This window comes from Pteropus alecto, unplaced genomic scaffold, assembly GCF_000325575.1.
Source record: "Pteropus alecto unplaced genomic scaffold, ASM32557v1 scaffold7, whole genome shotgun sequence".
Lineage (NCBI taxonomy): Eukaryota > Metazoa > Chordata > Mammalia > Chiroptera > Pteropodidae > Pteropus > Pteropus alecto.
In genome coordinates, this window is record NW_006494614.1 from 59,126,069 (window position 1) to 59,148,664 (window position 22,596).

Sequence of the window (22,596 nt, forward strand, 5' to 3'; positions counted from 1 at the left end):
GCCCTTGCCCCAGAGCCCACTTGCCCTGGGCACACTATCCACCATCTGTCCCCAGATCTTTGCTGCTCTTCTTCATCCTTTGTATCTAGATGAGCTTCCTCTTTTTCCAAGTGGGCTCTTGGCTGGATTGATTGATTGATTGATGACCAAGTGGGCTCTTGGCTGGATTGATTGATTGATTGATTCATTCATTCATTCATTTAGGACTCCTCCACTAAATTTGGCAACTCCCTCCAATCTCTCACTACCCATGGCAAAAATATCACTCCTGTAAGGACAGACTATCTGAAATGGGTGCATGTGTGGAAACTACAGACTGAGTGCAATTTTAGCCACCAACAACACCCATACCACCACTAATAACCACCTCTCTCTCTTGCCCTCCAGTTATGCATCAGTGCTCCCACTATTTTGAAAACAGATCCCAAAATCTAAAAGTTTGGGAGCACCAAGCCAAGGAGTCAGGAACATGAGGTGGGAAGAAACAGAAGACGGGCTGGATAGGGAAGTAGGGGTTGTTGGTGCCAAGCTCTGCCAGTTACGCTAAAATATGTTTTTTTGACCAATGGCATGTGAATGTCATGCCATTAGATTGATAATTCAGAAAGGTCATTCTGAAGCTGATACAGATAATAGATTGAAGGGATTAAGCCTGGAAGCAAAGAGATTACTGCAGTGGCCCTGGTGAGAAGTGACGTGGGCTATAGGAGCAGTGGGCCAGAGAGAAGAAATGAATTCAGGAGGCCTTTTAACATAGAAATCAATAAAACTTAGATGTTAGGACAAAGGGCATGACAGAGGTTATAAAAATTGTGCTTTTGAACTTGGAAGAGTGGATAGATCAGCTTCTCTGGGCTTTCCCCCTCAAACCCCAACCCACAACTAGCTTCTGGTCTCAGCTTAAATATCACCTCCTCAGAGAAGTCTTCCCTGATGACTCTGCCCAGTGGAAAATCCACTCTGGTCCTGTATTGTATCAATCCACCCTGTTTATTCCCTTTATAGCACTTATCACAATTTGTAGTGTCGTTATCATTTGTCTCCTTCATTAGACTGTGAAGTCCATGGGATACGATAAGGTCTGTCTGGTTTTTTTTATCCCCGTGCCTAATATAGGACCTGGCATATACCAGGCGATTAATACTTTGTTGAACGAATGAATGAATAAGAACAAAAGAAGGAGGGACCTGTTGGGAACAAGATGCTCAGGAGAGCCCCGTTTGTGGCATCCATGAAAAGCTCTCTAGCAGGCAGTTGGAAGCTGGGTCCAGAGCTCAGAACAGAGAAGAGCTGCAACTCTGGGACTCGCTTGTATAATCAGACTCTGACAATGAATTGAGAGCACTTAGGTTACCTTGCCAGAGAACTGCCACCACGAAACTTCGTAGGCACGCCGATTCCTCCGCGCCTACTCAAACCCACTGGGAATAGGGCCCAGGAATCTGCATGCTTAACACGTTCTCCAGGTGACTTTGACGCACCCTGAGGTTGGAGAGTTCATCTCTGGGTTAAGAGGAGCGAGGCTGAGACGTTGACTTTGGGTAGCCAGGTGACAGGGTAGTGGAGTAGAGGGGAGGGGATGAAGCCGCAGCCTGCCTCGCTGCGGTGCTGGGACCTTTGGCTGCACTTGGCCTCGGGTCGCGCTCCGCCCCGCGCTCGCCCCGCCCCAGTCCCTCCGCTCTGCCCTCTCATTGGCCTCCGCCCTGCCCGTCTTCCGGCCTCGGCCAATGAGGCCGGCACACACCGGAAGTCGGAAGCCGGAAGCCGGAAGCACAACAGTGAGGCTGGCGGCGTTTGCTAGGCAGCTGTTCCCTGGAACTATGCTTGGCCTCCGATCAAGCCTGACGACGCGGTGCTTCCCCACGCTGAGGCTGCCCCGACGGCCGCCGCGGCCACCTGTACTCCGGCTGTTAACTGTGCAGTCGGGGGTGGGTGCCCTGGGGCGGGCCATGGACGAGCTGCTTCACCGCGCGGTACCCGCGACGCCGTCCTACGAGCTGCGCGAGAAGACCCCGGCGCCGGCGGAGGGCCAGTGCGCGGACTTTGTGAGATTCTACGGCGGCCTGGCCGACGCGGCCGAACGCGCCGAGCTGCTGGGCCGCCTGGCGCAGGGCTTCGGCGTGGACCACGGCCAGGTGGCAGAGCAAAGCGCCGGCGTGCTCCAACTGCGCCAGCAACCGCGGGAGGCGGCGGTGTTGCTGCAGGCCGAGGACCGGCTGCGCTACGCCCTGGTGCCGCGCTACCGCGGTCTCTTCCACCAAATCAGCAAGCTGGACGGCGGCGTACGCTTCCTGGTGCAGCTGCGGGCCGACCTGCTCGAGGCGCAGGCCCTCAAGCTGGTGGAGGGGCCGCACGTCCGGGTAAGGCTCCGACCCGCGGGCAATGGGGACAGCCCAGGTCGTGCCCCCGCCTTGCGCCTAGGTCTGCGGGCTCTTGACGGTCTTCCCTGTATAGTCCTCACCTGCCGCTCAAGCCCCAAACACTCTGCCTTCCCTTCCTGAAGCCCTGCACACTTCCCCTTGAGTTGCACTCCTGAACCCCGTCCCTTCCCGACGCTTTCTGAATCCTTAGCTCCCTCTAGTGATATCTTGCTCCAGTCCTTACTGTGTTGTGCTTACTAGAAATGGCACTTGCCTACCGTTAAAGGCAACTGTCACGCCTCGTTCATGATTAGAGCGCTCCATGTCTGTTTATTATTTTAGCTGAGAAGTTTCATCTATGCAGTATATACTTGAGTGAGTACCAAACTGGGCATCAGGCAGCCTTTCTGAAAACCTGGATGGTGTCAGCAAAAATTAAATGCATACTCACGGTGTGTAAACTGTCGTCCTGTAAGAAGTCTTGTGAAACAGCACAAAGATGACTAGATGATGAGATTGCCACCGTCTAGGAAGCTGGGCGCCTTCTGGTCGTCTGTGTGCTGCATAACCTCTCTGCTGCAGGGCTTTTTACCTTCTGGAATTCAGCCCTGAAACTTGATTCTTGGTTGACTTCTTGAAGTAATCAAGTGCTTAGCACGGTGAGCTCATGTTAGATGCAAATAAATACTTCGATTTAAATAATGACTTTTTTGAAAGAGTGCTAATAGTTGAATATAGTCCTTTTGTACTATTGGTTTTAAATGTGGAGGGACCACAACTTGCTTTTAGTAAACAAATTATTTGAAAGTTTCAGGAAGTTCTGACATTCAGAATTTCATACTGAACAGTTGAACAATATGTCCTAGTTTACATAAGAACACTGGCATGGTAGTTATAGTGTTTATTGCCTCACTCTAGATAGGTGATATGCATATCCACTTTTACACTAAAAGAAACGTATATCGAGGTTGTATGACTTGCCCAAGAACTTAGAGCAAATAGATATGTCTTGGATCATCCACCCAGATCCAAATCTGGGGTTCTTTGTACTACACTTCATATCCCCATCATGTTATATGAGTTATAGTGGTGTCAGAAACTATCTTTCTTAGTTACTTAGCCTTAGATGCACAGAAATTGGATGTTGTTAAAGATTAATCTCAGAGTAATGATAATGGCTGTGATTTGATTTCTCATGATAGCTGGTCGATTTACAATACTGTTACCTAGGGCCACAAACCTTCACAGACTGAGAACCCACAGTTGTTTATTGCACCAGCACCAAATTAGTCATGGAGTCTTACTATGCTGAATCGACCATGTTACTGGCTCAAGCCATCTGATTCGTGTTTCACATACTTCATGCATTTCCATCTGATTCCTCTCAAGGGAGGCTTGGGTGTAGCCTATCATCCAAGCGGGCTTTTTTTCTTCATGCAGGGACCAGTGCTCTATGACGGTTCTTCTGGAACTTGATTCTTACTGCATAGGAGGCTGTCTCAGAATGAAATCATCTACCCATTCACCCATCCAGCACGCAGCCATCTGGTGTTTATCTTATATGAGGCATGCTCTAGGCTCCAAGGTTGCTTGGTCCAGGAGCTTCCACTTTAGAATGGGAAGAGTTGGTAACAGGCATAGTGGGTAGTAAGTGCTTTTCATGAACTTGCTTATTTCATCCTTAGCAAGCCATAGGTAAGGGGATTAATGCTTGCTGAGGTCAAGTGCTGTGCCCAGAATACAGAGCTGGTGACGGTTGCAACTCACGTCATCAATCAACTCGATGGCTCCACGGTCACTACACAGTGACTCCTGGAGTTGACCATTTAACTAGATCTAAAATGGATTTGTTCTCTTTGAATTTGCCTTTTTCTATAAAATGGAGGACAAGAGAAAAAAAATAGTTAATTGATGGCTTTGTTTTATGTAGTTTAACAAGTCAGGAGTTTTAGTATTCTCTAGTTGTGACTGTATTTACTCTTTCCACAACTTTGTGCAAGCTTCCATCTTAGCAATCCCAGTGCCCTTCTCTCTCTAAAACCACAGGTCAGTCTTTACTCCCTTGTTGAAAAACCATCAAGCTTCACGTGCCAGAAGGATCACATTTAGTCTTTCCTTTGGTTCCTTTGATGTACATCAAACCATCCTGGACAGTATTTCCAGCCTTACTCCTCATTACTCTCACCTGTTGTCTCTAGCCAAGCCTGCTTTTGGATGCACAGTTCCTGAATCCCTGTGTGATTCCTACTTGGGAGGCTTGGTAGAATAAGAGCTGCCTCTACCCCTAGCCCATTCACTCAGCTTTTCTAACCACTCCAGTTCAAAGTGGTCTCACCTAGTTTTGAGCCTCATGGCATACGTTATTGTCTGCACCCTTCACTTGGATTTTATACATTAACCACAGAATTTAGTGTTCGAAGTATATTATTCCCCCTCCCAACCCCAAACTAGATGATCAGCTACTTGAAAATGGGGAACCTTGTCTTTAATTTCTTGCATAGCAAAATGATAAATGAAGTCTTAAGATAAACTCCTGGGTGCCCCACTATAAGACAAAGTCAGCACTCTAATCCCCACTTGTCTTGATGTCAGACTGCTCCTCTCACAGAGTTTCGAGGCTGGAAGGGACCCCAGAGGGCTTGGAAGTTTTCTGCACAGCCAAGCAAGACATCATATCAGACATTCGGACTGCCCTTGGCAACTTTCAGTGTGTGTTGGCCCTGGGTGGTTTCTGATGTCCCTTCCAGTTTTAAATCTGCTGATTCTCTGACATATTAATGAATGTACCCCCTCGCTCTTGCCCACACGAGAAAACTCTCGATTATCATGCAGTTGAGAAGAAACCATGGCAGTTGAAAGCTGTGACATTGAAACTTGTTGGGAGAGAGGAGCTTGCCTTGGGGGAATCCAGAGCTGCCAGGAACACCAGTTCCTCAGATGTTCAGTGTTCCCTTTTTTTTTCACCCAAGCTGTCAACACACAGGAGGGGAAAAGCGTCGCATACCTGCAGGCAAAAAGCCACATGGACTAAAGATATTTTTTGAACAAAGGATAAATAACGATAGCCTGACCTTTGCCTCCGCACTTGGACACATTGGGTTTAGAAGCCTTTTCTAGTTTTCATTATGCCTCTTCATTGCTCTACTTAAAAATTCTGCTTTTATATCTAGTGCATCTAACTGTTAGGGGCTAAATCTGGTCCCTTCTCCTTTGCTCTACATAGTTATATATAAAAAAAAAAAAAATTAATCCCTGTCATTGAAATTATTCAGTGAATAGTTTTTTCTTGTTGTTGTTTTTTCATCCATAGAAATTGTCACTGGGATCTGATATTCTAATCTGTCACCAGAATCACTTAATGCCATCTCGATTCCCTTCTACCTCATCCTGGATTTTGCATCCAAGTTAAAGAGGCGGTACAGCTCTTTAACATTAAGTTCCTAAGAACTTTTCACTCTTAGGAACTTAATGTTAGAAACCACCAGAAGTTTGGTACGTGCAGCTTTGGGGCAGGAGTCCCAGACCCGCAGGGGCCTGTGATGCTCTGTGATGCTGGGGGATTGGGGACTTCCCTCTGCAGTTGCCCCAGATATCAGCACCCCTTACTGTGTGCACACAGCATGTACCCTGTCACACGGGCATGCTACTCACCTGGGCCCCACTGCCCTTAGGACTAGCTAGATAAAACTCAAGTAAACACACGCTAGTTTACAGGAGAGCTGCTGTTGGCTTCAGCCTGAGCATTATTATGGAATGGATTCGGTCATTGCACGCCCAGCACAGGTTTCTGTTTACTGGATCCTATAGGGTACAAAGGCACTTTAGAATAACTGGCAATGTGAAGCCAAAAAGGATGCTGATTTCAGTGACTTGCGGGACAGTGGGTGTGGTGGAAGCAGCACTGGATGGGGAGAGTAGAGGCCAGTTCCCTTCCTGTCTTTGCCATCCGCTGGTTAAAGGCATGATTTTAGGTGATCTTAGCCAAGTCACTTAACTCCCTGAGCCAACTGGCACTGCACTGAGGTGAAAGATTCAACTGGTGGTCGGTTTGCTCAAGGTCAGCCTGCTTCTCTTCTAAGAAATACCTGAGGGAGCTTTGCTAAAAATCCAGTTTACAAATGAGGGCACGGTTTGTTAAGATATTGGTCTCTGACCAAGGGTTGCGATTATCGGAAATATGAGAAGAATCGGAAGACTGACACTTCCATTTCAAATGTAACCCAACATGAAGGCCAAAGGCAAGAGAACCGAGTGGGAGTGTATTTCTTTCCTTGGATATTTTATATCAGACGGGGTTTCTTTTCTCTCCCATGGGGATTCTTAATCCTTTTAGATTTGAAGTTCAGGAGCAATTTCAAGACTGCTGGGAAGATACAAGTGCTACCTTGAAGAAAGTTTCTACAACCTGGCAAAGATCAAATATCTGTGTTGTGTTTTTTGAGATAGCAGATCTGGTATGTGGATGCTGTGTGTTGACGCCTCCTGTGTAGGTGTGTATATGTGGGGGCAATTATTTGTGTGTGGGGTGTGCTTTCCGTGTGTGTGGTTTATAGGCTTTCGTTTTTCTCCAGAGACGTTCCCAAAGGCCTATTTGGGTTGAAGAGTTAGATTTCTTACAGATAAAATCCCCAGTGAGACTGAACTGAACTCATCATAGCAGAAGGTCTGAGCGCTGGTGAGCAATTTGTGGGCACTACTAGCGGGAAGTTGACATAGAAAATGGGAGGGGGTTTTGATGAGCAATTTCAATGTAGACATTTCGGTGAAATGAGAGGTGTGCAGGCCTTAACAGATGCATAGGTGGAACACGAGAGAAGGAACTAAACGTGCGTCAGACCTTGTCAGCGTCCCCACTGTCGCAGTGCCCAGCTGGCTACACAGTGGTACAACTTCTTTTGGTGGTTTGTCTTGCTTTTAAGTTAGTATAGTGGGCCTTGTTGGTTCTACTAAATTCCGTACTTAGCTAGACCAAAAAAGAACATATTCATAGATATGTTCTGGGGGTCAGCAGCTTGCACGAGTTGGAATTGTGCCTAAAATGTCTTAGCTTCAGCACCGTGACCCTCTCCGCTGGCTTTCAGCTGCCTTCCCCAGCTCAGGGCTTCTGAACAATGAAAAGTAACTCTTCTTCACATACCAAAAATGGGGAGATCTTCATAGCCCATTCAGAAGAGAGCATAGGAGACGGCGTTTTCTCTCCTGAAAGATAGAGTTGAGTGACCTTCTGAACGGTGTCATCCAGGATAACTGGAATTAGCAGTACAGAAAGAACTGAGGCTTGACACGACTTTGGCATTATCACAGTATTCCCTGCAGTTGTATTTGAGTCTCAGATTGTGGATAAGTGATTGCAAAATTAATGAGCAGAAAGCATAAGTGATTTCTTTCCCTCCTGTTCTGTGTGATCCAGTAGCCTTGCTGCATGGGGTGGTTAATTCCAGCCTGAACAGCTGTCATCGTATTAGAACTAAGCAGTAGAGACTTGTAACCTTTAACCTAGTTCCCAGTTCTCGTGTACCAGCGTCACATTTTATAGCTGTCAATAGCCCAAAATAGAATGAAGAGGCTTTTAGACAGGCAGCTCTCATCAGCCAAACCATTTCTTTCATAATTAATACTGAATTAATACTGAAACTAGATAGTTCCAGCTTTTTTCTATTGCGAATATAATAGAGATGCCAGTACATCTTACATGGAACTTGGCTAATTCATTTCTAACCATTCGGAGCAGAGGTTCCTAATCCGGGGTCCATGAACCCCTGGGGGATGACTCATAGATGTGTTTCAGAGGTCTGTGAACCCCAGGAAATTGTATGCAAAATTTAATTAATGTGTTTGCATGTTTCTAGGGAGAGGGTCCCTGGTTCTTAGCACATACTCAAAAGGTTGTGAGGACCCCAAGTCATGAACCATTGTAGTCAAATGTAGTAAATAGAGTTTTATAAGGACTCATTCTGTGTTGCCTAGCAAATGACATGTCATATCCTCCTTTCCTGCTACTTCCTAATCACCATTCTTTAGCTTTTCTTCTTTTTTTCGTTTGATATCAATCTGTTAACCATCTTCCACATGAAAGGCCCTGAAGAATGCTCTGAGAACCAGAGGAATGAATCAGAAATGACCTCTGCCCTTACGGAGCTTAGGGCCAAGTGAAAGAGACTAGATATGGAATCAATAAAGACTTAGAAGGAATTGCAAAGGTCATCTGATCCACCTTATTACTGGATTCTTAAATCCTTTTTAAAACAGCTCCACCAAGTCCTTGTCGACCCTGTGCTAGATCACTTCCCATGGGAAGGTTCACGCTCTTTCGGGATGACATCTGTGGACAGCTCTAGCGATTCAAAAGCTCTTCTTTACATTAAGTTTGATCCAGGTCTGACTGTCTGTGTCTTCTCCTAGTTGGCCCTAGATTTAGCCCCCTCTCCTCACCATGCTAGCTGTTAGGAAGCTTATTGCTGTTACGTGTTCGGTGGTGGTCAGGGTAGATTAAACTGAGATGGTTCTGCTTCTCTCCTTTCTTTATGCACCTCTTGTTCTTGCTTGAAAGGTTTCAGTCAAGTGGATTTTTGATGGTAAAGTTGACTCAAATAATTTTGGAAATAGATATAAAGTGAAGTGAAATTAGAACAATTTCATCAAGTGTAAATGAGTCGATCGCCAGATACACTATTATTTTATGTCCCACTAGGAAAGGAAAAAAAATGCTACTAGTTGACCTGCCATCATTTGCAAGTTGCATCAAGGTGACTTTAGAGATGTTAAAATATGAAAATGCACATCTTAGAGTTGACAAAATATAGTACCTGAACCCAGTACTTGCTTCTCTCAGGAAATAAGAAATGATGTTCTAGCATATCGAAAACTGTTCCTCAGGGGATGGGGACTTGAGCTCTGTGCTGCCTGTGTTAGCATTTCCTTTATGATGCACCATTCCTTGCTATATGAACTTTATGTTTTTATTTGCGTTCTTTACGGTGAATGAATTGGAACATATTTGATTTGGGAAACTTACTTCAAATCCAATACTCCCGTTCAGGTATCTTACAGATTGAAGTAGTAAAGTCTAAATGGAAAGCTGAATTCAGTCTAACTTGGTTGAGATAAGAGTTCAGTGGAGCTATTTCAGAAAAGGCCATTTGGAGATTCCTCTTGCACAGTCTCCATGGGCATCACGTTTTGGTGTTTTAACTCACCATGTTGGAGACGATGCAGAGATGGGCTTTATCTCTTTTCATTGGAAGGCTGACGCTTTCTCTTCTTTTCAGGAAATGAATGGAGTGCTGAAAGGCATGCTGTCAGAATGGTTTTCTTCAGGGTTCCTAAACCTAGAACGGGTGACCTGGCATTCGCCATGTGAAGTGCTTCAGCGAGTCAGTGAGTAAGTATTCAGACTTTCACATTCCTTGTATTTTAGCTGAAAACTAATCTCAATTCACATGTGCATTTTATTCCAAGCCTAATAAAACCCAGACACAGTATTCATAAATGTTGTGGCTGCCCTAGCAGGTGATGTTGAGATTCTGGAGGAGGAAAGGGCACAGGTAGAAACTGATCATTCTGCGGGCAAACGCAGAGTCTCATCTATGTCCTCATATTTCAAGCACAGGGGTCCTCTTTTTCCCCAGACCCCATCATCAGAGCTATATGAATTCACTGGGCCAGGTATTTACATTAGGAATCCAAACAGCATCCGTCTCATCTAGTTGTTAAAATTTCTCCCTTGGATAAAATCTCTAAATTAACTATATTGGTGCATAATTTCAGCACGTCCAAGACACAGTGAAAGATGCAGGCTAGCATGACATGGCTTTTCTCACAAATAGGAGAAGCTCTTTCCACCTCAGGATCTTCACATTCCATGTCGTCTTAAGGAATCTGAGGTTTGGGAAATGTCCTACCAATTGGAAGTGTAACAGATTCGAGGGGCTGATAGTGCCTTCTGCCATTTCACATGCTGAAAGCAAAGTAGTGGTTGGCTGAGGTTGCCAGCCAGATGGAACCGGGAGACGTGTGTTTGCGACATTGACTTCAAACTGCGGAGATTCAAAGGAAATAAAAGACGAAATGTTCGCCGTTGAAGCATCTGGTTAGGTTTCTGCGTTAAAACCTGCTTCCCAAGGGCCTCGCAAACTAGTCTTAAGACCAGGCATTAAAAATGAGAGCACAAATTTTGTGTGTGAAATGGTCATTAATTATAGTTCCTTTCAACCAGTGCTGTTTCACATTAAAATGATTTTCTTTGAATTTTCCCGGAGTCAATTAAAGCTATATTTAAAGGATTTATTTGACTTGAGTGAATAATATGAATGAGAATTAGCAATGGTTATTTAACTTGTAAATTGTACATTTGTCTTAGCTCTTTGTAATGTTCTCCTCAGGTCTGAGGCTGTGCATCCTATAAAAAATTGGATGGATCTGAAACGACGTGTCGGCCCTTACAAGAGATGTTACTTTTTTTCTCACTGTTCAACCCCCGAGGAGCCCCTCATAATTTTGCATGTGGCACTGCTCAGTGAGATCCCCAGCAACATGCAGGTACCTGCGGACAGTCCATTCACGACAAAGTAGGCATTCTGCAGAGTCCCTTAAGTTTTTTTAAACTTAGTTTCATCCCCTTTTTAAAAACAAATTGCTTTGGACTTTTATGGATATTCTAGTTGGCTAGGTGAAATCTCCAAATTTGTAGCTACAGAATATAGACGTGTAGTATGTAGACAGTTATGAAATGAGGAGAGCATTCATCTGGGTCTGTTGACTTTGAACTGAGACATGATTGAAGTATATTACAGAATATTTTTGTGAGGCAGAAAAGAGTTGCAAGGGGAGAAGAGATGGAAAGGCACACGGTTCAACTTTTAAGCGTTTGTTAAGTAGCTATGGGTAATTTAAAAAGACATGTGATTGAAAAATAGACTCATGCTGCGTGCCTGATATAGGCACAGAGCTCTGCCCGGTGAGTGGAGGTCATGGGAGCTGCATTTGATAGGCCCTGCCTGCGGCCAGCTGCTTTCTCCTTCAGGAGTTGGCGAGAATGTTTGAAACATTCCTGGAGGCACAAAGCGGGGAGAAGAACCAATGCAGGGAGTGGGGCTAGCAGAACAGATCTCAGTGATGATAAAGACAGGTGAGGGGAGGCGGAGACACCTGGGTCACTGGGTTTTGCTTAGACCAGGAGGCCACAGTGGGCAAGGGCTTTGGGATGGGGATAGCCTGTTCAGAAGCTGGAGAGATGATAAGAAGTCATAGGATGGGCACACTGAGTGGCCTTCCTAGGGTCATAAGGCAGAGAAATCGAGAAGGCAAATGAGCAGATGTCCTTAATCACCAGGGAGAAATCCCTTACGATTTTTGTGTTTGAAGGAGCCAGCGTGCTCTCGCACTAGAAGTTATTACCGCCTCCCCGAGGACAGTTTGGTGATACCAATTAAAATATAAAACATGCATTCCTTCAACCTAAAAATTTCACTCGGTAATTTATCCTAGAGAGATACTCAGCGTGCAGGCAGTTGCTCACTGCAGCGTTGTCTACGGTTTTGAAAGGTTGGACATGATAACCTAACTGCCCATCAGAGGAGGCATTAAGGAAATGACAGCATACACACCTGGTACATCCTCACATGCATTGGAGTTCTGTGAACGTATTTTTATATTTTTATATTCTGTGAACTAGTTTTATATTTTTGACATGGAAAGCCAACCTTGACATACTATTGCATGAAAAATCAGGTTACAGAATAGCACGGATGGTGTGATCTTATTCATAGTATGAATAATATGAATTGCGCATTTGCTCTGTGCCCGTCAGCCACAAAGCATATTCCACGTGTTACTGCCACAGCACCCTGTGTGGTAGGTGGTATTAGTAGCATGATTGTCTTCATTTAGACATAAGAAAACTGAGGCTATGGGAAACTTCAGTGATTTGCCCACAGTGGTAGAATTAGTATGGGCGGGACCAGGATTCCAGCCCAGCCCACATCCTGGCCCTGAGGGCAGCTGCCTTCCAAGTGTGGAGAACTGAGCGCCGGGCCTATGAGAGATTGCATGTGTACGCAGTTTCGTGCGTGCGCGTGTTTAAGTATATACGTACCGATAGCCAGTGAGACAGACCTAGAAAGGTGTCATCAAAAGGTTAGCAGCAGGACTCAGTGTCAGGTTTTGGAGTAATTTGTGATTTCTTCTTTGCGCATTTATTTTTTGCCTCTTTGACATTATGCATATCTCATTTGCATAACCAAAGAAAGATCTGTTTCGATTTTGAAAACTTTAAAAAAAGATTTGCTGGAAATTTTTGAATAAGGAACCACAGAGTAACCTACAGACTTTTTTAAAAAACAAGAGATAATTTACCAAGATGGAGACGAAGAATGATTGGAAATGAGCTCTGTTCTTTGACCCAAAGTTCTTCCTCCAGAGTACGGGTGTAGGAGAGAGGGCCTGGCGTGGACCCCAGGAGGTGTCACAGCCTGTTTCACCATCTACCTCACTTTTCTATAGCAGCAGTTCTTAACTTTTGGGGAGTCACAGAAAAGACCTTTTGAGTATCTATCTGAAGGGGATGAAAGCTGAGGACATTGTCCCCAGGGGGGATATGCGCAGACCCGCACATCCCATACACAATTTTAGAAAGTTTGTGGACTCCCAGACCTCTTCATGGCTCTGGGCCAAACATCCCAACTTTAAGAATCAAACGTAGCTGGTGGAAGTTAGAGTAGTTTAAATGTTTTCTTCAGAAGCAAGCTGGTGTGCTTGCATCAAAGCGAACTGAAAGGCAACCGCCTGCTAATCCACTGTTGTCAAGTGACCCACAGAGTATTAAGGTTCAGAAACTCCCGCAGTCAAAACTCGGCACTAATAAACTCAGACTTGTCTAAGGGACTTGCCAGTACAAGTCATATCGTAGGTTGCTCTGTGTATGTGTCTGTGTGGATGTGTGTTTTCACTGAGGGAAAACAAGAATGGGACACATAATCAAAAGGGTGCATGGAAAAGTCAGGAAAAGGTGAATTTCCTAAAAGAAAAATTATACAGGACTCACTAGCCTATTGAGAAATCTAAACACTACGGTTCAGAGAAAAGGCCTTGACAGAAAAGCTACAGAAAGTGGAGCCATGTCGCCATGTCGCCTAGACGACAGAGCCTCAAGTTGTTTTCTGGGGAGGAGATTAATCAAGTTTCAGTGTGCACAAAAGCCTGAAAAAGACAAAAGGGGCATAAATTGCTATTCAACAAAGTTTGCACAGGAATTGCAAAGAGATGGAACACTGTGAGCGAGCAACCCAGGGAAGATGTGCAGCGGCCACCTCCAGAGAGGTTTCAGAACGGAACAGACCGTGTTTACTCTTCATGGCCCAGTCCTTGAATAGTGGGGACACCGAGGTCTCTGTCAGCCCCCATCCTGTGAGGATTTCTCATGCCCTGAAGTAAAGCGAGATGCTGAGCGTGAGGGAGTTCAAGCCCACTCACCGCTGTCATTCATGTTTTCCAGGCGATAATGAAGGACTATCCTCCGTCGGAAACGGAGGAGAAGAACAAAATCGCCGCCGCCATCTTCTATTCCCTCAGTCTGGCCCAGCAAGGACTGCAGGGGGTGGAGCTGGGGTCCTTTCTCATAAAGCGAGTGGTGAAGGAGCTGCAGGTGAGCGAGGCACCGTCCTAGGACTGTCGTGGCAGAGTCCCCTCTTACCTTGCTGCAGGGTGGTCGGGCCCTAGGTCTTAGGATCGGTGATGGGCAAGAGGTGAAGACAGGATCCACGGGGAGGGAGGAGGGGGCAGAAGAGTGCCAGGGGCACTCCCCAGGAACCCTAAAGCCCCTCGAGGGATGGAAATAGTTGGCCACTAATGCAGACGTGATCCGAGAACATCAGCTTCTGTGGTTCTAACTTGCATGTCTCGTTGCAGCCCAGGAGGAGTGCCACCTTTCACTCTCACATGTCCCAATTCGAATTACACATTTCGTGGTCATTCTATCCACACCTGATTGTCCCCCACCCACCCTCGCCTCCATGCTCCAGGCCTCTGGCCCCTGACACTTCATCGGCTTGGGCTTTCCCATCACTTGAGGAAGTGTCGAGATTAGACCCGGCAGCTTGAAAAAGACTGGCTTTTATATATATATTCCTTCTTTTTTTTGCCCTGGGAAGAACACTTCAACGATCCTACAACAGCAATGTTCAGGCTCACTCTGGGTCTAGGCTTTTTAAAACTATCTCATAAGGGGCTTGAGTAAGCTAAGAGTAGAATCAAATTCTGAGGTAAAATAATTCGATTGTTAATAATTGGCTCTGAGAGTGGTGGTCTCCGCTTTGGGTGGTTTCAACACAGCTGTAGCAGAAGTTCTTCCTTAGAGAATGACAGAATGGAATTAAAATATTTACCTGCTTCATATTAAATTCATAATCAATTTCAAATTTGAGAAGTCGGGATTCAGTTGGATATCACCTTCATTAGAATCACTCTCTGCCACTTTTCCCCAGAGGTGATAAGAAGCCACATCTAATTAATATCCTATTTCCTTCTTTGCTGAAGGTGTAAATGAATGGGGCAGGAGGAGGGGGACTACAAGGGTAAGAAGGGCGATCAAAGGAGAGCAGAATCCAGGGTTCTGGGTAACACACCCATAGGTTCTGTTTCTGAATCAGTCAGAGTTGGCCCATCAGCCCAGTAGCATCCTGACAGTTGGCCACTCATCTGCCACAAGCTGAGAGCCAGAAAAGTCATCAGAATCTCGAAGGAAGCGTAGTCCTCCTGCACAAAAGTATTTATGGGGTCTATAAAAGCAAACACTAAGAGCCACTTTAAATGCCCAACGAAGAGAATGTAGTTAGGGAAATCATGGTATCATATCGTCTTTTGACATTATTCTGTTGTTAAAGTTATGTTTTGAATTTTAATGATAACGAGAAAAACTCATGATATAAGTTCATAAAGCAGGATTAAAATAAATGTCCCACCCATGTAAAAATTGCCTAGAGAAAGACCAGAAGGAGTTGTACTTTATCAGACTATTGAGAGTCGCTATCTCAGAGTAGTTAAGTATGGTGGATTACATTTATCATCAGAAAACATTGGATTTTTTAAATGATCATTGAGATCTCTGTGTAATTTGAACAGTAATGATTGATCCATATTGTCCGATATGGAGAAAGACCCATCGCCTCCCCCTTCTACCCTATCCCTTGCATCCACTGTGGTGTAGCTGGGCACTTATTTCATTCAGCAGTCATTAGGTACTAGAGTGCCAAGTACTGAACTAGATTCTGCGGCTGCAAAAAAGTCCATGGGAGGGGCATGGTGTGCCAGAATGACAAGATCTGTGGTCAGAAGACCACATACCAAGTCCCACTTCACAGCAGCCCAGCTCTGATTTCAGGCAAGTCTCCCAACTTTGCTACCAAATCAATGGTGCAGACAGAGACACCACCATAAAAGCTTGCCTTGGGAACTCAAGATGGCCTCCAAGGCCTGGCACACATCAAATTCTTCATAAATATTCCTTGACAAGAGAAAATTAGTGTACGTCCAATATCATTTTGTAAACTGTATAGTAGCATACAGAGGCTAATGATGCAGAAGTGATAAATGGAGAGGTGTTTCTTTAAGGTGACACACCTTCTGAACTCCCTTTGTGTGTGTGTTTTCTCCACCTTCCTTTCCCCCCCCCAACCATGCCTTACAGAAAGAGTTTCCTCACGTTGGGACATTTTCAAGCCTGTCTCCTATACCTGGATTCACCAAATGGCTTCTGGGGCTCCTGAAATCGCAAGCGAAGGAGCACGGGAGGAATGAACTATTCACAGATTCTGAAAGCAAAGAAATCTCAGAGATCACAGGCGGTCTCGTGAATGAGACCCTCAAGGTCATTCTCAGCAGCAACGAATGGATAAAGTCTGAAACGCTGGTCAGGGTGCTGCAGGGCCCCCTGATGAGGCTCTGTGCCTGGTACCTGTACGGAGAGAAACACCGGGGCTACGCCCTGAACCCCGCGGCACACTTCCACCTGCAAAATGGGGCTGTGATGTGGCGCATCAACTGGATGGCCGATGTCAGCCTCAAGGGCATCACTGGCTCATGTGGCCTGATGGTCAACTACCGATACTTCCTGGAGGAAACGGCCACCAACAGCACCAGCTACCTCAGCTCAAAGAACATCAAAGCTTCCGAGCAGGTCCTCAGCCTGGTGGCCCAGTTCCAGAAGAACAGCAAACTTTAAACCTTTCCTAAAGCAGATGTCCCCGGCTCAGAAAAGGATGATTTTCTGGAAGAGTCAGGGGGTTATGTATCAAAAGGAGCTCTTTTAGTAAATCAAAGTTTCACTGTGTCCTCTCACCCGCAGTAGGGTCACACTGGGAAGCGGGACTTTGACCTTCACTGCGGGAGGAAAGTTATAATACCTGAGTGCAAGGCACTGTGGGTAAAGCTGGACATGGCTGGAAGGAGACGCCGTGTTCTCTCCAGGAGAACCTGCCGTTGCCTTTGGCCTGGCTTCCTGCCCACGGTTGGTGCCATGGCACCTCCATCTTCAGCAAGCCCTGGAGCCTCTGCTCTAGCCATCACTCTCCACTCGTTGCAGAGGGATAGAGGGCTATGCTACATTTTACTAGTTGTGTTTCAGAGAACACAAAAGGTGTTGCTGCTTAGGGCTTCGATTTGATTATAGACTAAATTTTCAGTGATTCAAGTTCATAATGAAAATAATGGTAAAGAACAAGTTTGTTCTGTAAAGCATTAAAAACATGGTTATTTAAGATCATGTGGTGGTCGTCTTTGAGATCCGAGACCCTATATGCTGGAATCAGCTCTGAAATGTCAACTGCGCGTTTGGTGCCCGTTTTCTCCACCTTGCTTTCCCCACCCCAACCATGCCTTACAGAAAGAGTTTCCTCACGTTGGGACATTTTCAAGCCTGTCTCCTATACCTGGATTCACCAAATGGCTTCTGGGGCTCCTGAAATCGCAAGCGAAGGAGCACGGGAGGAATGAACTATTCACAGATTCTGAAAGCAAAGAAATCTCAGAGATCACAGGCGGTCCCGTGAATGAGACCCTCAAGGTCATTCTCAGCAGCAACGAATGGATAAAGTCTGAAACGCTGGTCAGGGTGCTGCAGGGCCCCCTGATGAGGCTCTGTGCCTGGTACCTGTACGGAGAGAAACACCGGGGCTACGCCCTGAACCCCGCGGCACACTTCCACCTGCAAAATGGGGCTGTGATGTGGCGCATCAACTGGATGGCCGATGTCAGCCTCAAGGGCATCACTGGCTCATGTGGCCTGATGGTCAACTACCGATACTTCCTGGAGGAAACGGCCACCAACAGCACCAGCTACCTCAGCTCAAAGAACATCAAAGCTTCCGAGCAGGTCCTCAGCCTGGTGGCCCAGTTCCAGAAGAACAGCAAACTTTAAACCTTTCCTAAAGCAGATGTCCCCGGCTCAGAAAAGGATGATTTTCTGGAAGAGTCAGGGGGTTATGTATCAAAAGGAGCTCTTTTAGTAAATCAAAGTTTCACTGTGTCCTCTCACCCGCAGTAGGGTCACACTGGGAAGCGGGACTTTGACCTTCACTGCGGGAGGAAAGTTATAATACCTGAGTGCAAGGCACTGTGGGTAAAGCTGGACATGGCTGGAAGGAGACGCCGTGTTCTCTCCAGGAGAACCTGCCGTTGCCTTTGGCCTGGCTTCCTGCCCACGGTTGGTGCCATGGCACCTCCATCTTCAGCAAGCCCTGGAGCCTCTGCTCTAGCCATCACTCTCCACTCGTTGCAGAGGGATAGAGGGCTATGCTACATTTTACTAGTTGTGTTTCAGAGAACACAAAAGGTGTTGCTGCTTAGGGCTTCGATTTGATTATAGACTAAATTTTCAGTGATTCAAGTTCATAATGAAAATAATGGTAAAGAACAAGTTTGTTCTGTAAAGCATTAAAAACATGGTTATTTAAGATCATGTGGTGGTCGTTTTTGAGATCCGAGACCCTATATGCTGGAATCAGCTCTGAAATGTCAACTGCGCGTTTGGTGCCCAGCCAGCCTGTTGGCGTGTTCGGGTGCTCTGTGGAGAGGGCCTGGAGCGTGAGGCATGAGCACTAGGCGACGGGAGAAGCGGCGCTGCGGTCGTGGCAGGGAGGAGGGCGGGCACGCGTGTCTGTGTCTGTGCTCGCCGTGTTTGTGCTGTTCTCAGGCAGACAGGTCGCCTTGCCTTCCTTGCTTTTTATCTTCCAGGCCCGTCCCCTGGTCCTTCTCTGTTGTCTTCTGCATGTGACTTGTTGCCTGGTAACAGTCAGCATGGTGGTCACACTAGGACTTCTGCTTTTCCCGAATCCTGGTGGAAGAGGTCTAGTGCTCTTGTGCAACACTCTGAGCTCATTCTGGAAGCCCATGGCTCCAGAGTTACTTGCTGGCCCATGATCAGCCATCACAGCATCCGGTTAGGCTCCCTTTTAAGGACAGAATTCCTCATGGTGGGTGGTGGGGACTGCCAGTGTCCCAGTCCCTCAGGTGTCTATTACCCCACTGCTGTGCCAGGCCCCCTACTTGTGCTAGTCACCTCCCAGGCAACTGCTCTATGGCCAGCATGCTCTAGAAAAGAGTGGATGTGGCTGGTGCTGTGGTCTGGATGTTTGTGTCTCCTCAGAATTTACATACTGAAATCCTAACCCCCAAAGGTGATGCTGTTAATAGGTGGGACCTTTGGGAGGTCATGAGGGTGGAACTCTCATAAGTGGGATTAGTGCCCTTATAAGAGAGACCCCATAGAGCTCCCTCCCTCCTTCCGCCATGTGAGGACACAATGAGAAGTCTGCAACACGGGGGAGAGCCCTCACTCAACCGTGCCGGCACCTTGACCTCCAATTTTCAGACTCCAGAACTGTAAGCAATAAGTTTCTGCTATTTATAAGCCACCCATTCTGTGGTATTTTATTAAAGCAGCCAGAATTGACATGGATGGATGGACAAGGATGGATAGATAAGGATGCACGGGGCTCTCTTTTCCATACCTCAGTCCAGATCACTGAAGGAAAAGAGCTTATGAGGCCTCCTTTGTACTGCGCTTGAGCTGAAACCCACCTCGTGTCATGAATGTTGCAGGAAACCCCTCATTGCTTACTTCTCACCTGACAGCTCCTAGAAGGCAGAAGGTGGCTAAGATGGCCTGGCTTCCCATTTCCTCTGAGGGATGATCAGAATGCCCAGTGTACGTATGTTGTCCTTCACACAATGACCATGGCAGAGCAGGACGCGAAAGCAGGCAGCAGCTGGCTTTAGAGGCGACAAAAAGTTATTCTCTGGATAGCGTGAATTTACATCCTACAGGAGAGCTACCTGCTGCCTAGGTGATGTCATCGCAAAGGGGATACAGTGGCTATGGCGCTGTCTCCCAGGCCTAGTTTGCATTCTCCTTGCTCTTAGGGGACCCTGCCAACCACTCTGACCACAGTATCGTCCTCTGGAAAGTGCCCCGCAGTGTGGCAGGCTTACAGTAGGTGCTCAGTAAATTGTCATCATCAGTAGTCAGTTCACATAGCGCCCCAGACTCAAGGCTGAAGCTGTACTCCACCGCCCTCATGCGGCCAGCTCCTCCTCGGTAAGCACCCCCGGCCCTGCCCACCATGACTGTTCTCATCTCTAATGGCTTTGCTGTCTGCGGTTCAGACAGACCCCAGATTTTTCCATCCCATTCAAGAGGGTCTCACCGGAGGCTCAGTCCTGGGCTCTGCTGGCATTTAGAATAATCCTGATTTAAGGGCGGCTAATGGACCTGGGGCTAACCCGCTCTGACTCATTCATGGGCCCCTTTTTGTTCTGAAAGGCAATGCATGGCATAAAGGGTTGAGGCTACCGGCTTTGGCTCCAGCCACTTCCCAGCTGGCTGTCCTGGAGCAACCCATCTGCTCTCGCTTTGCCTCAGTATTCCCATCTGTAAATGGAGTTAACCACAGCACCTACCTCAGGGTCTGCTGAGATGACGTACGTAAAGCATTTAAAGCACACTAGTTATCATCTTTATTACAAATGTTCCTGCATTTGGACTTTGACTAGGGACCACTGTTGAGCTTACCTTAATGTAGGTTCTGGAATCGATCATCTCTTTATTTGGCTGTTACAGTGTTTGGCAGTTTTCTGGCTTCTGCTCGCAGTTTCTACCAGGTGACTAGGTGGAGTAATTTGTTCCCAGAAATTTCTACTTTGAGCACTGTGTGAATGCTTGAGGCATCCTCTCCACCCCCTGAAAACTAAGCAGCACCCCACTTCCATTTGAGGAGCCCTAGGCTCAGCAGCATGGCCCAAGGTCTCCCAACCAGCCCCGAACCAGCTCTGCCTTGCTGGCTGGAGTCACTCTGATTTCCGCCTTCTCCTTCTCGCCCCGCTCCCCCCCGCCCTCCTTCCCTTTCTGAGAGCTGGGTCTTCACTGCCTCCAGGTCTAGAGCTACTAAGGCTTGTATAGCTCTGCCCTCTTTTGGTCGTCTGAGGGCATAACACTCCTGCAATGGGGCCACTTTTTCCTTGTTCGGCATGTGCTTAAAAGGGACGGGGGTGTGGCTCTCTTAACATTTTGCAAGCATCAGCTTATTCTGGGCTTTGTTTGAAATTAAGCCTAAGGAGCATTTAAGACTTAAATGGAGTGAACTTCTCTTTCTGATTTTTAATTCTAAGACATTCATTAGAATATGAAATTCTTTTTGATCCATTCTTAGAAACAAAAGCCGCGGGATGGTTTCTATTCACCACAGAAAGTTTCTGCATTATTTGCACCTTAGCAAAATCAGTTGAGGTGAACACAGGTCTCTTTCTTGCCTTTGATTTTTTTTCTGAATTACATTTGCATTTCTTAAATAGCTAATACTTAATCATCAAGGAAAGGAGAAAGAAACGGCATTTATCTCTGCTCTGGGCCAGATGTTCTCCACACTAAAGCCTGAGGGAGGCTTCAGTTTATTTTTCATTTGCATATGAGGAAACTGAGGCTCTGAGAGGGCTGAGCAGCTGGTGAGGTTGGAGCTGGGACAGGAGCCCAGGCCTGACCAGCATCAGACTCTGTGCTTTGCCACCTGGGTCCCGACAAGACAGCCCAACAAAGCTGCAGAGAGGAGGAGCCCAGAGAGACTGGCTCGGGAACTCCCGCTCTTAGAGCACTGCTGTGTGACCCAAGACCTATCAGGGGACATTCCCTTTAAACCCAAAGAGGGAAATTAAAAAGCCACATTTCTCTTTTACGTGGTCCCACTTCCACCTCTCCTGAGCTAGACAGTGTCCCCAAATCCCCCTGAGGTTAAGTGGGGCTGCCCACCTGGCTGTGAATGCAGGTCTGCATGTCACTGCCCTGCACAGAATGCTAACATTAGTGGCCCTCTCCTGGGGCTATGAGAGGAGATTCCAGGAGAGTCCAGCATGGTGCCCACTGCACAGCAAGGTCTTATGTGTGGTGGCTCCTTGGGTGGTGACAGTGCTGTGGCTGGAAAGGCAAGAAGCCCACGAATCCCTCTGCTGTCTCAGGCCACCGTCACATGGGATCAGAGAGACTCATTCTGATGCAAAAAATAGTTCTGAGCCTGGAACAGCTGTATCTGGATCAAGGGCCATCGTGGGTGCTGTCCACCCCATTTGCCACTAGATAGCGGTGTTGCCTCTTCTTTACCTGAACTCGGAGCTTAACCTAAATTCTTAGCAAGAACAAACCCACCCTCGTGTTAAACCTGTACCCAGATCCTGCACATCAGGCTCCCCATTCTCTCACAGGAGCTAGATAACAATACGCAGAGCCTGCAGGGGCCTGGGGCTGCCCAAGTCTGCTGCTCTCCTGGCTTTCACATAATTTCCCCACCCCCACTCCCCCTGCCAGAGCTCACAGAATCAAAAAGTCCTTAAAAGTCTTTTGAAAGAACGAGAATTAGAAAAGGATGAAATGAAATTATCACTTTGTCCAAGAACCACCAGATTAGCACACATCTCACATGGGAAACACTTTGAAGGACCCTGTCTCTGGACACACAAAGCAAACTTTTCCCCTTGGGCTTTTAAGGCACTCTCTTCAGATATGTTCTGGAGAACCCACCGTCTGGCCAGAGGAACTGCCCTCTGTGGCCAGGAGGTGGCTCCACAGTGTGGCCTGGTGACTGCTTGACACAGTGATGTTGGGGGACTGGCCAAGCTCTGTGGGCCTTCCGGAGCTCCAAAGATACTTTATTAAGTTTTAAAAGTTGTATTCGTAATTACTTTTAACTGCAGCAAAAAA

The 22,596-nt window shown here is 46.7% G+C and overlaps 1 protein-coding gene across 2 annotated transcripts; it reads left to right on the plus strand.

Annotated features, from left to right (window-relative positions):
- The first annotated feature begins 1,769 nt into the window (after positions 1-1,769).
- Positions 1,770-18,307, plus strand: MLYCD (malonyl-CoA decarboxylase). 2 transcript variants are annotated; one of them, XM_006926713.3, is made up of 5 exons: positions 1,770-2,360; positions 9,629-9,741; positions 10,742-10,898; positions 13,852-14,001; positions 17,236-18,307. In XM_006926713.3, the coding sequence occupies exons 1-5, from the start codon at positions 1,821-1,823 to the stop codon at positions 17,767-17,769; spliced, it is 1,494 nt and encodes a 497-aa protein (XP_006926775.1). In that variant the 5' UTR covers positions 1,770-1,820; the 3' UTR covers positions 17,770-18,307. The 2 variants fall into 2 exon arrangements, with proteins under 2 accessions (XP_006926775.1, XP_006926774.1); XM_006926712.3 differs by lacking the exon at positions 17,236-18,307 and adding an exon at positions 16,042-17,113.
- Positions 18,308-22,596: the final 4,289 nt, after the last annotated feature.